Source organism: Manacus vitellinus, unplaced genomic scaffold (genome assembly GCF_001715985.3).
Source record: "Manacus vitellinus isolate BGI_N305 unplaced genomic scaffold, ASM171598v3 scaffold_0_pilon, whole genome shotgun sequence".
Classification (NCBI taxonomy): Eukaryota; Metazoa; Chordata; class Aves; order Passeriformes; family Pipridae; genus Manacus; species Manacus vitellinus.
The window spans coordinates 3,349,242-3,366,648 of NW_021938789.1; the positions used below are offsets into that span (position 1 = coordinate 3,349,242).

The following is a 17,407-nucleotide window of genomic DNA, read 5'->3' on the forward strand; positions in this document are numbered from 1 at the left end:
GTCTCCATAGTTAGGGCTGAAGTTTCTTTACAAGTAGCTTCATAGGTTAAAGAATGCAAGTGCTTTGGGAGGTACACTATTCATCCACACTCTTTCTTTGAGCCATGTTGAAAAAATCTTTTGCTAGTGAAAATTTCTTAGAGGAACTATTGAATGTCCTTTTTGTATGTTCAATGCTGAGCAAAATATGAAAGAAAGCAGGGAGGACATGATTAGTGTGAATAGGGAAGGTTAAAGTTGGAACAAAGTATAATTCAGAGGAAGTGGGAGGGAAAAACAATATAGAGACGATCAGGGAGAGGAGTGAATATGGACTTAAAGGCAGCATTCTCAAAGTCTTCCCTTGTACACAATATTTTGATTTCTAGATGTTAAAACACAGAAAAGACCTTTTCGTCTGCCCTACATTTTGTATCATAGAGGTGCTTGTTTATGTCCTTGTTATGTCCTTGATTTAGCCTTGTGAGACAGTCAATACATTTGATTGCAGTTTAAAAAAAAAAGTGTAAATGAGTAGTTGGAATATAGCAGAAAAAAAAGTCATGATTCAGTGTTTGGACTTAAATCCAGCTCCAGAGACTTGAACAATTTCTTGAGAATTCAATGAAAAATACCTGGAAGCACCAATTTAATTTTTTTTCCCTAAAAAAAAAAGCTAGTCCGGTGAAAAGGAATTTTTTTAATCTGCTTAACACATAATTACACAGGTGATAATTTTTTTGCTTGACTGTGAGAAGAGGCAGACCCATAGCACTGCTCTCGATGAACTTCTCAACAACCTCAATGGCTTTTTTGCAGGACTACTGTAAATTCTTCATAAAAGCTTAATACAATGTTTCTGATGTTTGATCTACCAAAAGTGGTGACTCATTGAAATCAGTGGTTCAGAAGTTCATTATATTGGGAAGGATGATAATGTGCCCTCATTACTGTGTGTTATCCCCTTCCATGTGGCTTTGCCCACCATGACTGGTGAGCAGCAGGTAAAGAAAAAGCTGTGTTGTAGAATGGTTTTTGCAGTTAAGGATGTCAGTCAAAGCAAAATTCAGTTGTCTGTTGAAAAACTTGGAGGTGTAGAAGACTAATTCTGCTGTTCTCCTTCCCCAGGGTTACAGAACCGGCTATCCCTATCGGTGCCCTGCTCTGAGAGAGAAATCTAAAAAGTACAGCGATGTTGAGATCCCAGCTAGTGTCACAGGGTACTCCTTTACTAGTGATGGCGAATCAGGCATTTCCTCCCCCCTCAGACACAGTTTTCAGAAACAGCAGCGAGAGAAGACAAGGTGGCTGAACTCTGGCCGAGGGGATGATGCTTCTGAAGAAGGGCAGAATGGCAGCAGTCCCAAGTCGAAGACTAAGGTGTGGACGAACATTACACACGATCACGTGAAACCCTTGCTGCAGTCTCTCTCGTCCGGTGTCTGCGTGCCAAGCTGTATTACCAACTGCTTGGTCTGTGCCTACCTTACTGTTCATAGTTAGATGATGTAGAGCAACTTGGGGTGGCTGGCACTCAGAGGCTTTGGGAAGAAAAAGATAACTCTCTTGATTCTTTTCTTCTTTCTTATATAAAAAAAATTAAATGTGTTTTACTAACCACTTAATTTGCCTTTGATTAGATGTAAGCTGTAAAAATCATCTTGCTTATTAATGATTAAAACTGCTTAAGACTTTGGAGCTTTTAGTCTTTTAGTTTTCTTCTGTCTTTTCAAGCTAATGACCGAACAGACTGAATCATAGTTTTGGCTGAATGGGTTCTGCATTTAAATGGTTTAATTAAGGATAACTATGTTAGGGAGCTGCTACTTCTCTCTGCATGAAGCTTTTCAGTTAAAACAAAAATGAAACTAACAATTGAATGTACTTTTGTACAAGTATATAAAAAAAATCACATTTCTACCCTCTACATATACCAACTAACTTTGCAAGCTATTTTCAATCCTCTCTATGTATGAGAGGGTAGAATTGATTTCAAAGTATGCACATTTTTTTTTCCCCCTTAAGCAGTTTTTCTTGTCTAGTTTCTCAGCTCCTTTTCCCGTCCTGTTCACTATACTTTTGTCTACCCCAAAGCCTCTGAGTGTTCACAACCAGCTGCCTTCTGCATGTAGTGTTGCATGTAAGTAGATGGCCATAAATGGAAAGTCTTTCCTAAAGTACCAGCTGGGTGCGGCATGACTAAAGTGCAGCTCAGGCCATCAGCAGGCACTAATCGATAGATTCTGCAACCGGTGCTTTTTTTTTGTTTATCAATGCTGCTTACAGTTAAATTTTGCACTGAAGGATATGTTAATTGAAAAGCAAAAAGTATCAAATGCTTTCAAATGAACATCGTTAGCTGTTGATGTGTAACTGTGGGTTTGATATTTTCTTGGGCGTATACAGAGCGACTAAACTGAAGGCAGGGATGTGCACACATACAACCTTTTGTAATGGTTGACTTCAAGCTCAACTGTAGTAGTTCAGTAGTACTTTTGGAGTGGTACTATGTATAGTAGTAGTATGGCTACAGGTGAGTTTTAAGAATATAAATCTAGTACTCTTGAAAAGGAAAAAACCACCACGCTATTTTTTCTGGAACACCTCTTGATTCTTATTTATCCCTACAAAACTGCTACACCTCTGAATACACTCAGAGTTCTCTATAGTTTGAATATTTTTATGCAATGATTCCTCAGGCAATGTGTGTACTGAAATACATAGTGTTGTCATATAGAAAGTCCTAAAAAACAGAGGAGATCTCTCTCTCTGTGGTATTTTTGTGGTGTTCTTTTTGGTTTAAGAAATTAATAAATACCTATGTTGTGTGTGCTATCAACATGTCACTAAACTGAATTATCGTTTTAACTTGGTTGTAGATTTACCTTGATGAAATATGGTTTTATTATATTGACCTGTTATGATATAGATTTACCTGGATCAAATATAGTTTTACCATAGCTTAAAGCTATGCACATCTGATGGTGCATCCTCCCCACCCCAGGCTGCACTAAGAAATGCTGGTGATTTTTTTGAGCAACCTTAAAACACTCGTTCTACAACAAAATGTTTGGAGTAGTTTGTGCTTTTCAGTCTCAGCTCACAAAGTAGGTAGTGTGTCATATTTACAATTACCAGTGAAAAATTGAAGCAAAATTTCTTTCTCAGAAACTAGTCTTGTTTAATGATATACTGAAGCAAGAGAGAATTTCATACAGTATAAGAGGTTTGTGTTATTTAAATTTTTTAATGCTTGTTATTAACCTAAAGAAAAGTAGCTTGTTATATTGAGGTTGTTTTTATATATATGTTTTGACTAAAAACTATCTTTAATAAAAAGCTGGAGTAGTTTTTATCTGAGAAGATAATCATCAGTGAGTATTTCACAGCTCCATGTTCATTCCATTCTTTACTTTACAGTTGCAAAACATTTTAAAATTCTGTTGCTTTTCGAAGTCTGACAGTTTCTGGCTATCTTATTATTTCTTGAAGTTACTCAGGAAAAACCGCATAGCATTTGCTCTAAAAACAGGTTTGCTTTACTGTTCAGTGCATTTTCTATGCAACTGCAATTGGAGATTAGGGCACTAAAAGTAGAGTAAATATATCAAGATAAAAAGTTAGTTGTGCATCAAATTAAACACAGCCCCATACTAAATGCACAGATCAAATAAAGCAACCTTCTATGAAGAACCCATGAAGCGCTTAAAGCTTGTGTTTGGGATATTTTTGTAACCTTCTGAGCTATGAGTTATAAAATATTCGACATCACCAAACTGTTCCTGTAGGTTGCTGTGCTGGTACAGCTATTTATTTGTGCAGAAACTAATTCTGGTAACAGAACATTTTGCTGAAGTAGCTTGTTTTAATGCAAAACTTTGGTGATGCCCACTCTTGCTTTACAGTACAGAGTCATTCACTAAACCTGGTTAGTGACATCACATTGCTTTTCATACTTCTGTCATCTTATGCTTTAAGTTGGCTTTGATGTTTGTTGGGTACCAGAGGATTGAATCAATGATCTCTCTGTCTCTCTCATGTTATTTTGTAAAAACACTCAGTGCAGAAAATGAAAATGGCAATAACAGGGTTTTAGAACTCATGTCTTAGATCTTGCTGTGCTTCTGTTTGGGTAAGGAATAGCATCCTTTCTAAACAAATATGAACTCACTGTGGAATTTCAGATAAAATTGTCCTTAAAAATAAGTAATTATATTGGCATTTTCCTACTCCTGTATGTCTGTCTGTAAAGTGAGAAGTAGGTGGTTTTTAGAAACACTGCAGCTGCCAGTGTGGTCAAGTGCACAGAAAAACAGCTGAAAAACCCTTTGATCTCTGAATTGCACGTAGCTGTAGTAACAGCATAGTTTTGGTGGCAGTTATTTGCAAGTTAACTGGCTTTCTAATTGTTGTTGTTGTTACTTGCTTGACTTAATAGAATAATTCTGATCACTAGAAATGTATCTGAAGGTACAGTTTATATTACTGGTGAAGAAAGCAACCATGAGGAATAACTAGAAAAATGCAATCATTGGTTCAGTTCTCTGCTCTGTATAATGCATGATCAACTGTGATGTGAATTTGCTGCTCTGAGTGTCCGTAGCCATTACAGCAGTTCTGACTCTGCAACTATTCTTGATGTTACAGTGGACTAAAGAGGATGGACATAGAACTGCCACCTCTGCTGTCCCTAACCTGTTTGTTCCATTGAACACCAACCCGAAGGAGGTCCAAGAAATGAGGAACAAGGTTTGTAATAGAAGTAAAATAACTTTGTTTGTGGTCATTGCTACAATTAAGTTGTGTATTTGTAATGAACTAACTTACTTGGCTATAGTGAAATTTTGGGAGTTCAGTAACACAGTTCTGGTATTGTCCTGTCCCTTTATAACTAAATACTGAAACAGTTCCTAAGTGTTCTGAACTAATCTTGGAAAAAGTTGTTATTTCTGTCTGCAACATGAAGACTTTGCTTTTTCTTAGACCGGTTGCTGGGTGCCTCTGAAACAACCAGCCCTGAGTTCATGGTAGTAATTCTGTTCCCCGAGATCATAGCTTTACATTAATGACCTGTTTTCTTCTTTGGTTTCACCAGTTGCAATTGTAGCCCAGACAAAGTAGTCTGTGGATCTTTCTCCATATTTTAATGTATTATAATATGCTGTGATTGTTGCAGTCATTTTTTTTTTTGCCTTCAGAACTGCATGTTAATCTTTTTGAAATGAACTTGCAGGTAATTTTCCAGTTTTCAAATTTCAGGTCTTCTTGTCACCATTTACCAACAGGAAAGCACTGAATGCACTGCGGTTTTTCAATTTATTTTCTTTGAAGTATAAAATATGCCCTAGTATCTTGTTAATACTTAACTTGTTCTGAATTGTTTTGCTGCCTCTAACTGATGGACATATGGAACATGGGAGTTAGCATTATGTCACAGGAAGGGCTGTGTGCAGGGATACTAGCAGGAATACTGATTTGTTCTAAAATAATTTGTATGTGGCTGACAGAGCTTATGCTTTTCTTGACTTGGCACTGTAAAATAATAATAATCACTTGAAATCAGAATTCTGGTGAAATTTCCAAGCAGTTTCTTGGTGTTTGAAACACAAATATTGTTTTATTAAAAATTTGAATGAGATGACTAAGAGAAGTAAGACTTCAAATTTTATGCTTTGCCAGTGATGAGAAAGGTAGTAAATTAGAAATAAATACAAATGGTTCAGGATGTCCAAGCTTTCTGAAATGCCAAGTATTAATAGTCTGTCTTATTTGTATATTTGTATGCATGTGGGTTTTTTTTAATAAATTGAATGCCCTTTTTAGTTGTAAAGTAGAGGTCTTTTGGGATGCATACTTTTCTGCATTTATCTTGGAACAAGAACTAGAATATTTTAGAAATAAATTTCAAGTCAGTTGTTATGAATTCTTTGCCACTGTAGGATATCTAATTTAAATTACCTGGGTTTAAAGATCCAGTTTCTCTTCCCATCTTCTGTATGGGAAGAACTGAGAAGTATTTAGGATGCAATAAAAGGGGGGATGCGTTTGCATAAACTGACACTCTGGAGTTCTCACAGAGAAATTATTTACATGCCCTTTTGAGAATATGGTCCTGACTAGATCCAAAAATGGAATGTTGTGCAGTGTTTTACAGTAAGTTCTATAGGAAGATGATAACTGTGGTGTAATATCAGTGACTAGTGGCTGATGGCAGAAACCTGTAACTGACTGGTCAGGTATAATAGACTCATACAAGTAGGAGCTCTGTGCTGCTCTGCTCTGCTCACTTTTCACAAGCTGGAGTTGTCTGTTACATGCTCTGTAGAGCTATACCATGAGCTAGTACTAAAAAGCAAAGGACAACACCTGCTGTGGTACTTAAAAACTAAATTCTGAGAAATGTGATGGAACAGCCAGGAGCCTGAACACTTGCCTTCAAGAGGTATTAATGAGCTCAGCTTCATTTGATGTGTAGGACCAGAGTACTCAACACTGGTTTGCAGCCTGTTGGCATGTTCACTCACCCCTTTTTCAAATACAAAAATGTGGTCAACTTTTCTCTGTTGTTCATGGGACTGTGTTCTGCTACTTTCCTTTACAGATCCGAGAGCAAAATTTGCAAGATATTAAAACTGCGGGCCCTCAATCACAGGTTCTTTCTGGGGTAGTTGTGGACAGGAGTCTTGTACAGGTGAGAGTATAAAATTCCTAAAACTATTAGCTTAATCTACAATATCCTCTGCTTTCACCTAACATGTCACTATGAAATTATTCTCTAATTGGCAGAAAGTAACTGTTTATAAGGTAAGTCTTAGAGGTAACACCGTTGTCTTTGCGAGAGTGCTCAGGGTCAGAAATGTAGAGGCTTCAGCCATGTAGCCCAAGCATGCCTGTGGAGGATGCTTTTTGGTTTCTTTTGCTGAATGTAATGCATGAAATTCAGAAGGCTTTTTTGTATGGGTTAGATTCTTGTTCAAAAATATTGGGCTTTGTGACAACTTTGTTTTCTGAGTTCATGTATTTTGAAGTATTAATACTGGGCACAGCAGGCTCACTGTGGGGCAGTAGTGTTTCATGTTAAATATGGTTTTTCATGCTTCATAATATTTTATTTGAAGAGCAGTTTGGGAAAAAATCTGTTAGACATCAATAAAACTTAAAAGCAGTATATCTGGATATACAAAAGGCTATAAATCATAGCTCAAAGTAAAGTAAGAATGAGAGCCATACAGTTACACTGTATAGCTGACTAACTTTAAAGCTTTATATATGTGAGTGCTTTAACTGCCCCAGATAAGTATTTTCTGATATACTTTTTAAAGTTTGACAAGTCTTGTCATGACCATATCATTATTCATGCTGGGTGTCATATTGTGTGCATGTCAATTCATTGTCATTTGCAATTTCATCTAGCAGTTACTGTTTCTTTGCATGTTTTAGCAAGGCTCACAACGCTTTCGGTTGATGTTTTCAAGCCCGGGCTCGGTTTGCTCTGTTTACTCAATTTACTGTTGCAGGATGCTCCCCTCTCAGACTGTACGGAATCTATTGAAGGGCTCGATCTCACAGAGCAGGCCTTTAGTCCCGCTAAATCTCTGTCTGTTAGAAAGGTACTGCCCTGTCATACTGCTCTCAATACTGTTGTTCACCCTTCATTTAACCTCTCCTTACCCTGACCTTTTCCCTCTGTTAGCTAATGACTTGGCTAGAGAAGAAAAAAGATGAAAATAGATGGATCTCAAAATTATGTATATGCAATGGTACAAACAGTTACTTTACCCTGTTAAAGTGTCTTTTAAGGATTTTGATCTTTTTATTTGTAGAAGCTGGTGAGGAAACACTTTTGATGTTAAGGTGCTGCATATAGTGGGTTTCTTTGTGCATGCTGTTAGTGTTGAATTACTCTAATTTGAGATCAATTTAGAGTTAGCTTAATCTCAGCCTGATTACATCAGTGTAATTCCAAGGATACCAGTGTGTGTTATGCTGACAGGCACTGTCAACTCTTGCTCCCACATTGCTAGACATCTGGCTTCCTTAGAACTTCCTCCAGTTATCTACTAGAGTTGCTAAGTAATGCCCCACACTTCCAAAACCAATTGGTTTTCAAACTTCTGGTCATGCTTGTGCTTACATAATATACATGAAATACAGAATAAATTCAAGAGATGTGGGGATGATGGGGTCAGTCCTCAGGGCTGACTAAACAGGAGCAGCTGCACACTGCAAACAACGTGTCCTCCACTGTGTTTCTTTCCCCAGTTTCCAAGATGTTTCTAGAGGTGATCTGACATGGAAGCACAGTGTGTAAATAAGCATCAGTGCCTCCGCTGCTCCAGTATTTTATCTAAAAGACTCTTAAATCTTGGTTTTAGGTCATGCCTGACACCTTATCAGAATAGCTTTCCCATGAAAAAAAACCAGAATACTTTGAACTACACCACTTTTGAAAACCTCATGGTTTTATAACACTTTCTAGTGTAATGAGCCAGTTTGTGTTATAGATACTTGGATCATACTGAGAATTTAATAATGATCTTTTTCTGATTGCAGTTTGTTTTGTGCATATTGTGAAAGGAAAAATAATAAAATGCCATTTCCAAATTTAAGATGAAAAATAAAATAAAGCCAAATTCTTCCAGGCCGTGCTTGCCTCTTATTCTCTGCTTAATAATACCTACAAAGTGAAAAATTATTTTTTATAGTCATCCATTGGTTATCACAACACAGGCAGTTTCTTTCATCAGTAACGTATTTCAAGTATTATTTTCAAACAATGGCATCACTTTTCTATAAAACTGTTCAGATAGTTACCTGTGTTTTTGTAGATAGCAAAGAACCAGCAAATGGTCTGTTGGTTATATGATTTTGCCTTGTAGTATCATGTTAGGGTTTAGATGTCCAAATTATGTTTCCATTTCTGTGGTGTTGTGACAGTGCTTTCTGCCTGAAATACTGTGTAAAATTAGATCACAATGTAAATTACAGGAGTAATTATGAAATAGAAGTGACCTATTTCATAGACTTTATTTTAATAAGGATTGTCACCTGAATGCTTAATAGTTTCCCATTTGAGGGTAAAAAACAGAACCCAAACAAATAACCCCCTCCAAAAAAACCCAAACCAGAAAACTCAATGAACCAAACAATGGCAACAAAAAAAACCACCAGAGAAATTTCCTAGAAAGATTCTGCCGAAAACTAGTCATGTGTTGTGGAACAAAGGAAGTGTGAGTGATCTTATGATGCCCACAGAAACCTCACCTGAAAATTTCAATGAAACTTTTGAGTCCTGTACATCAAGGACTTACAGACTTTTAGGTACCAGATAATTACAAGTTCTCAGTTGACAAATTCTTTGACACTCAGTTATGGTTCAAATAAAAAGTTTCTCTAATTGCAGTAACACTTAGAATGTATTATGTTTTCAGTTAACATTGAGCTTTATATCAAGTGCTAATCAAACACACTATTTCGGATGGAAAAATCCCTGTGTGTGTACACTGTGCATGTACTGCTTTGAGTCTCCCATGCCTATGGCTGCAGCAGTGAATTCTCCATTTTGCCTTGTCACTTGCTTTGTCCATATTCTGAGAAGTCCTGGCCATGTTGCAACACAACCTCCTTGTGCATCATGTAATTTTATTCCCATTTAGGTTAACCAAGCTTCTGCTGCAGTCTCAGCTGAACAAGAGGGAATGTTGGTTGTTTGTACCAATAACCATCCTGTAGCCTGATCTAAAATAAAATAAATTCACATGAATTTTCAAGAATTTTCAGTAGAAAGGAATTCACCCATATCGTGTCTCTTCCTTTAGAATGGAAATTCTGTGGCTTTGTTCTTCCTGAAGAGTCTCTCAATTCTGCCCCAGAGAACCCCCCTGGGTTTGAGTGGCAACTTTTACATGAACAGTACTTCAGAAATCTTGGTGTTTTGGATAAAGGCACTGCATGAATGTCAGATTCTGTTAGGACAACTATTATGAACCTACTGTCTGATTGAGAGAAGAATTGGCGTGTAGGAGGTGCCAGCTTTGGTCATATTTTTCCCTGAGAACGGGTGAAGTGCTTGCCTGTTAAATAACGCTCAGGTTTGAATTTTTCTGTAAAAGCATGATTTGGTGGAGAGGTTGCAAAATTACATGATTATCTAAAATTTCCATGTAGGAAATATGAGGTTCATGTTTAATATGAAGCTGTATTGTGTATCATTAACTATAAATTACTTTCCCTTTGGATCTTTATGGGAGTGTATGCCCCTACAAAAATTTTTCAGTGAGAATACATTCCATTCTTTAATGTAATCTATCCTGTAGTGTTTACAGTGGAGAAAATACTGTTGATATTCAGGTGCTTACATATGCAATCAGACTTCAAATAGTCATCAAAATACTATTAGAATCATCATCAAAATAATACTCATATCAGCATAATCCAGATGAAATCACTATAACATTAGTTTTTTTCATGTTGTCTTGTGTTGAAACAGAATGGGAGTCTTTTTATGGGAATTTATTCTCTCTCTACAAGCTCTTTGTTACTGGAAGTAATTTCAGACCAATTTTCTCGTTCAATTTTCCTAAACTTTTGTAGGAATCTCCAAGTGGCACAGACAGGTTAATAGCTCTGCAAAATCATGTCTATTTTAGTGTCACATTTGAAAATTTAAAATATGTCCTGTACTGTCTTTTTAGTTATTTATACTTGTTTTCTTTCTGTCCCATATTTCATTTTGTGTAGTATATTTTTATGTGAATTCTTGGAATGCTGCTTTGTGGCCTATTCTGTGAAGTAAAATATCTCTGCTTCTTTGATTTGTACATTTTAGAGTAATCATGTTGCAGAGCTTACCAACATATCACTATAATTTATTTCCCACATAGACTCAGTGCCTCTACTGGTATAATTTTCATTAGTGGCCTGTGAACCGCTTCCATATTACTGACACTGAGTGAAACTGGATGTGTTAATCTGCAATCAGCTTTTAGCAGATGAAAAGTTTGCCTTTCTCGTCTCTTGTATAATTTTTCTGCTTTTATGATTCAAAAACCAAAAGTGCTTTTTCTTAATAATATGTAATTCACTTACTGTCCTTGCCTCTGATCTTTTCAATAATTCTTCTCTTGGGTCAAAGCTACTCAGCAAGTACAAATACTGCTTGCATTGATCATGGGTGTTTTTTGTGGGGGTTTCATTTTGGTTTGTTTTGGTTTTTTTTATCAAGTAAATGCGATAAGCTTGATTTGCTACTTTTATTCCCAGTAGTTAACAAAGGTACTCCCTGAGGAGGAGAAAACATCATGCCAGTGCACAAGGCATCTTGCTGCTAACTGCCTCTCTTGCTGTTTGCCATCATTAAATCAACAGGCATTCACTAACATTATAAGTTGTTCTACCCAGGCATTCTGGATTTAACTTGCAGTGTTCAAAGATTCTTAAACATTCCAGGATACCAATGGGTACTGTGTGTCTTGTTCCTCTGTTGACTTCTGTAATCCCAGAAAAGTCTAGAAACTCTACCTGAGATCAGTGCTTTGCAAAGTCCTGCTATTCACTGCTGAGTTTCAGTTAAATCTACATCCTTAATCTGAAGGGTGGGCAAAGTTAGAGAGGGAAATACAAAATTGCCATGGGCACCAGTTTTTTGCCATCATTAAAAGCTGGGACCTGTAGTTTTAGGGGTGTTTTATATTTTCTACAGAACAATTAGGATTTGTACAAAGGTGGATGTTTCTGTGATCTTTTTATGTGTTATCATGTAAGAAAATCTGTGAGTATCAAATCAATATTTCATTGAGATTTTGACATTCTACTGACATTCTGCATATAAGATGAAGTTTCCTCTTATTTTATGGAGAAACAGAATGATCTGTAATGTTTGAGATGTGTTTGTCCTGCAGTTCCTTTCAGGGTCTTACACTGGAGACTTGTTATGCCGTTCCTTCTTTGGTACTTCTGGCTGGTGTTTGCTTCCTGAGGAGTAGCAGAGATTCTAACAACCAGCTGTTCTTACCTCCCTGGATTGCTCTAGACCAGATTTCTGGAGATCTCTCCTGAGGCTTTCAGAAGTATCTGACTGCTCTTGTCCTCATAACATCTGGACATTCTTGTCTGTCTCCTCCTTGGTGCTGACAACTTTTCCAGAGCAGCTCTCAGCATCCAAAACAACACTCTAATTCCATCAGTTTTACAGTGAAGATCCCGTGCTTGTCCATGAAGTATGGACATGGAATGGAATGTTTGTCTCTTTGTTCGGGCACTGTGTATTTTTGAACTGTGCTTTTTAATGCTTTCTTTAAATATTGGTACAGATAACATTTGAATATGGAGATGACCTGAATCAGTCAGTAACTCCATACCTGTTTGGTAATGGAATTCAAATACCTCTTTTCTACAATGAAGACAGTTTGGGAATCACTGTGATACAGGGCACAGGCCACAGTTCCAGACTAATGTTAGTAGAGTTCTGTATATCCAATGGAAAAAAACAAATGCTTAGACAAGTCACTTGAGAGATAGAGCAGCTATCTCCAGGCAAGCATCTTCCATACCCAAGACAATGAAAAACCAATGGCTTTAATCTTCACTATATGGTTAGAGAAGAAAAACTAAAAACATTAGAGAATCTGATGCAGCTGCTTTTGTCCAGTGGAACTTAGTGTACTTAGAATTGCTAATGTTATATTTTTATTTGTATAACTTTTTATCTGGCTTATATGACAAATGTTATAGATGTAAATATGCTAACTTGTATAAGATTACAGTTAACCTTAATAACTTAAAAATGGCTTGTAATAAACTGTTAATCTGGCGTATACAGAACACATACAAGATGGCTTTTTACTATAACATCTGTTTGGTGTTATGTAGTAGCTGCTAGAAATGGCTTTTCCATCATTAAAAAAATACAAAACAAAACACAAACCTAAGGCAAAACAATAATAATAATAATTATAAAAGACAAAACAATAAAACAAATCACAAACAGAAATACCTGTAAGCTGAGTCCTGTGACCTTTTACAAGTATTCTGTGCCCACACTGCCATGCAGGTTGGCCTGGTATCATGTTTCTTTATGAGAAACATGAGAGAAAAAGAAACTTGATATACTTTTGTGACTTCATATATAATTCAGCTGGACTGTTTGGCTGCTGTTTGATTTACTCCTTAATGGTGGATATTCCCTGGTGGAGACCTGTTTTCTCCTTTATATTAACCTGCTGTAAATTAAATTAAAAAAAAATCTGTAATAGCTTTTTTTTAATTTAAGAGAAAAAAGTAGCATTTTTCAGATGATCTCTTTGTTTTGTTTTTGGTTGCTTTGTAGCCTCTGTACTTCTCAGGGTTCTGCAAGTTACTGCTTGATTGCAGATGTATCTTAATTTTCTTTTGCCAGGGAGAACTGGTGACTGCATCAAAGGCAATAATTGAGAAAGAGTATCAACCAAAAGTCATAGTGAGCACAACAGGACCAAATCCCTTCAACAAACTCACTGACCGAGAACTGGAAGAATATCGCAAAGAAGTAGAAAGAAAGCAGAAGGGACCAGAAGGTTGGTTTCTCTGTGTGGATTTTTTTTCTGCAATAGGCTATAATAACAACATCTGTATTACTCATTTGAAGGTGGGTTATCTGCAAAGGCCATGGATAAATTATCCAGCTTTTGTGTGTTTCAGTTTTGCCAGTGTGAATTAGAGATTTGAAAAGCGTGTTGGAGATGGAATGTGCAATCTAAGTGTTAACGGTGTGTTCTGTAAAACGTATCCATCTCATTCTGAGATTATCCTAGTAGACCAACTAGACAGTAGGGCAAGTTACTGTTCCTATTAGGAAACTGAAAGCTTGAAACTTAAGTAAAAAAAAATGTTTTGGTACTGCAAAGTGTTGCAGATTGTTCCGCTTTGTTTCACCTGGCTCCGGAGCTGGGCTAGTGCAGGGAACTGGTGGTGCTTTATAGCAGCAACACTGCAGGTTTCTAACTCACTGAAAGTTGTGGATTTGAGGAATCCATTGAATGGGGAAGGTACGGAATAACATTTGATTGCTGCTTGGAAATGGAACATCTTGGGCACTTGCCCTAAAACGGACTTTTTAAATTATCGTAGAATTACGACAGATTTGTGCTGTAAAAAAAGGTCGTTGCTGCATCTGAGGTGCCTCTACTGCTTTACTCCTGTATAGTTTTAAGGGATGGTACTTACAACGCTCATCTGTTGTGAGGTTTTGGATTTGAGTGATGCAGGAACCAGAGGTGCTCCTTCTCTTGCAAGTGTGTGTTCCCTGCACCTGTTTTTTTGGGATAGCAATGTAGGAGCCATTGTATGTGTTGGGTTCATGAAGTGCTGGGTTGTGTGGGGCGGGATGCTCTCCTGTCATGCCTGTTTAACTGCGTACCTTTATTCTCTCAGTAACAATGCCACATCCTTCTTAGATAAGGTGTCAGAATATGGAGAGACTGTGTTACTGAGACAGACACCAGCTGGGGAACAGAGTACAGTGCTTAGAAATCAGACCATCAGTGAGCAAAACACGCCACATAAAAAATCTCTGGATTTAAAAGGCAGATCAAACACCTTTCAAGGAACAGATACGAAGACTTTACAGGATCGTGGCGTATCATCGCTGTCTAAATCTTTAGATAACACTCAGTTTGCTGCTGCATGGGTTTCTTGTCAGACCACGCAGCAAGTCATCCCACATCTAAATGGAGAAGAGCCAGATGGGCAGAAGTCCTCCCATAAGGAATTTCATACTGCAGTGATCAAAGCACTGAGGTCCGATCCTGACCTTTTGGCTGAGGCCTCAGGTATTACTAATGTGGTACAGCTGCTCTTGCAATCCAGGGAACAACCTCTTTACCTACACCATTTGGAGATTCTGTCAGTTGACTCTCATCTGTGGGACTGATTTCACTTTTAATTGTGTAGGTGAACTGTATGGAACAACCTTTTAATGTTGTTCCTGATATATGGTGTGCTCTATTAATGTTTTCCTTTGGATCTAGGGCTGTTTAAAGCTGGAAGCAAGGGGGACCCTCTTACTAATAACTAATACTCAAACCACTGTGAAATCTGTTTGGAATCATATAATTACTGCATGTTTTTCTGATTATCTATGCAGTCTTCTTTTCTTTCGGGACGCAGTTTTGTTTACTCAGAGTTTTAGCAATACAAAGCAACCAAAAGAACATTATCTTGTGCAGGCCTGATAGCATATCCCCTCCCCGTATTTGTTTATATCTTCCTTGTGGTTTTTCCTCACAAGTTTTCTTTAGAACAATGTGATAAATCAGTTCATAAACAATGACACTATTCATGCCCTCTTATTGAAAAAAAAAATAGCCCCCAAAAAAGCTACAGAGCACAACTGTGACTTGAACAGTTTTGTTAGTATCAAACTGTCACTTAGTTTTCTTTTGCTTGTTTTGGTATTATATAATATCCTGGCAGAATTCTCATTCAGAAAAATGGATTGGTATCTTGAGTGCATGGAGCAAACAGACACTTGTTTTCTCACGTACTGAGAAGTTTTGTTTGCCTTTTTAATTTCTGTTTGCCCACACCTGCAGAGCCTTCAGAAGATGGCAGGCCACAGAAAGAGAGAAGCCCCCCTGATCACACTTCAGCTCGCACTCCTCCCAGCACACCCATTAAAATAGAGGAAGGTATGTTCTTCTGATTTGGGGGCCAGGGGAAACCAGTAACTGCATCCTTAGTGACTGACGCATGAAAGTACATGAACTAGTATCTAATAACAGTAAATTATTACTTGTATTTCATTGTTCTACTACCTAAAGTATACTCCACTGAACTGTAACAGGAGTTATGTTTACAATAATAAAGAAGTGTGCATTAATATAAAGACAAATTTTCATCTCTTCAGAACTGCCTTGTCATCTCTTGGTGTTTCTCAACTGATTTACCTTTTGTACATTTTTTTGTGAGAGAGAATTGCTCTTACGAAATGAAATAGTGTCTGATGGTGAACCAGACATATATCTACATGCTTTGGTAAATCTTCACTGACTGCACATTTCTTAAACATTATTGTACTTGGATTACACCTCTGTAAATATTTTTTCCGACTCGGTTTGAATCTAAATTTGATTATTTCCTCACCTTATGTCGTAGTTTTAACTAAAATGAGAGCAGGGCCTCTAAAGTCAACAATTTCCTCAAAAAAGGATAAAATGACAGTCTCGAATGGGTGTAATCCAATTATTGTCTTGTTTCCTTTACCTTGTACATTGTATATATCACCTGTCTGTTAGTCTGCCATTCACTACTTCATCTCATTCCATTTTCTACAAGAATGGTTGCAACCATTCTTCTAACGTAACACAATGGCTGTGATGAATGCATAGATTCTCTACTTGTGCTTTTTTCTTCTTGTGGCTGCGTTACAAACAGGAGATGGATATGCTAAAGAGTACCTGTTACCATAGTAAGTATCATTCCATACTCTGACCTGCTTTTGTGCTTTGCTTCACTCTTGCATCTTTGTTTACTGAGGCTTTTGTTGGTTTTGCTTTTTTTTTCTTTTTTTTAAAAAAAGCAGGCTTTTTCAGTTGAAATGTTGGTTTCTTTAGTTCTGAATTTCATGAAATTCCAGGTAGTTGCAGATCTCATGTTAAAGTGCACTCCCCCTTTGAGACAGACTGTGAAAGTCACTTTATGTGTTTCCATATCTGTGTGTCCAATTCCTCAGTTTGAAAAGGAATAGTCTGAAGTTGTCTGTGAGATATAGCTGAAACAGCCCTGGAAGTTTCTGCCCCAACAGTTTGCTGCTGCCCACACAATTTGGGCCTGGTTATGAAATGGAAGAGTTCCTAATCTATTCCAGTGCAAAAGTGCTACTACTGACAAGGATTTAAACTTACCCAGCAGACTTCTGCACAGAAGTGGATATGGAACTATTTCCATGTTTTCTGTTAGCTGCAGGGGAATTCAAATTCCAGCCAAGGAACAGCAGCAAGTACTTGGTGGCAGCAACTTCTACAGCTCTTTAAGCTATCTCTACAGGGCTCCTTCAGATTATACTTTGGAGAAATAAAAATGTTTGTATGTCCTGTTATATCTGAAAGTCGGTGTGTTTGTCATAGGTATCAAAGTGAAACTACATCGTAGACACCTGTGATGTTACTGATAAAGTTCTAAAACCTGAAACTTCTTTCAAACAGAATTTTGTTCCACCAACTCTTCTAGTATAATTTTTCCAGAACAAACATACAAAGCTTATTTTAGAGACTAACTGGAAGTTCACACCATGACAACTTTGTTTGGGGGAGGTTCTGTAGAATGACAAAGTTCTCTGTATGCAGCCTCTTCTCAACTTTGATTCATCATATTCTTTCTATTTAAGTGTAGCTGAAGTCAGTCAAGCGTTTTGTGTTAACTCAGTTATAGCCTAGTTGGTATGTTTGTCCAC

The 17,407-nt window shown here is 37.2% G+C and overlaps 1 protein-coding gene across 1 annotated transcript in view; it reads left to right on the forward strand.

Moving 5' to 3' along the window:
* ADD1 (adducin 1) overlaps positions 1-17,407 on the forward strand; it is a 46,366-nt gene that overhangs the window by 24,051 nt on the left and 4,908 nt on the right. The window contains exons 10-17 of the mRNA XM_018088839.2: positions 1,108-1,452; positions 4,627-4,728; positions 6,581-6,670; positions 6,766-6,783; positions 7,497-7,589; positions 13,376-13,532; positions 14,412-14,786; positions 15,549-15,644. Coding sequence (XP_017944328.1) covers positions 1,108-1,452; positions 4,627-4,728; positions 6,581-6,670; positions 6,766-6,783; positions 7,497-7,589; positions 13,376-13,532; positions 14,412-14,786; positions 15,549-15,644 — 1,276 coding nt within the window. The remainder of the gene's footprint in view (positions 1-1,107; positions 1,453-4,626; positions 4,729-6,580; positions 6,671-6,765; positions 6,784-7,496; positions 7,590-13,375; positions 13,533-14,411; positions 14,787-15,548; positions 15,645-17,407) is intronic.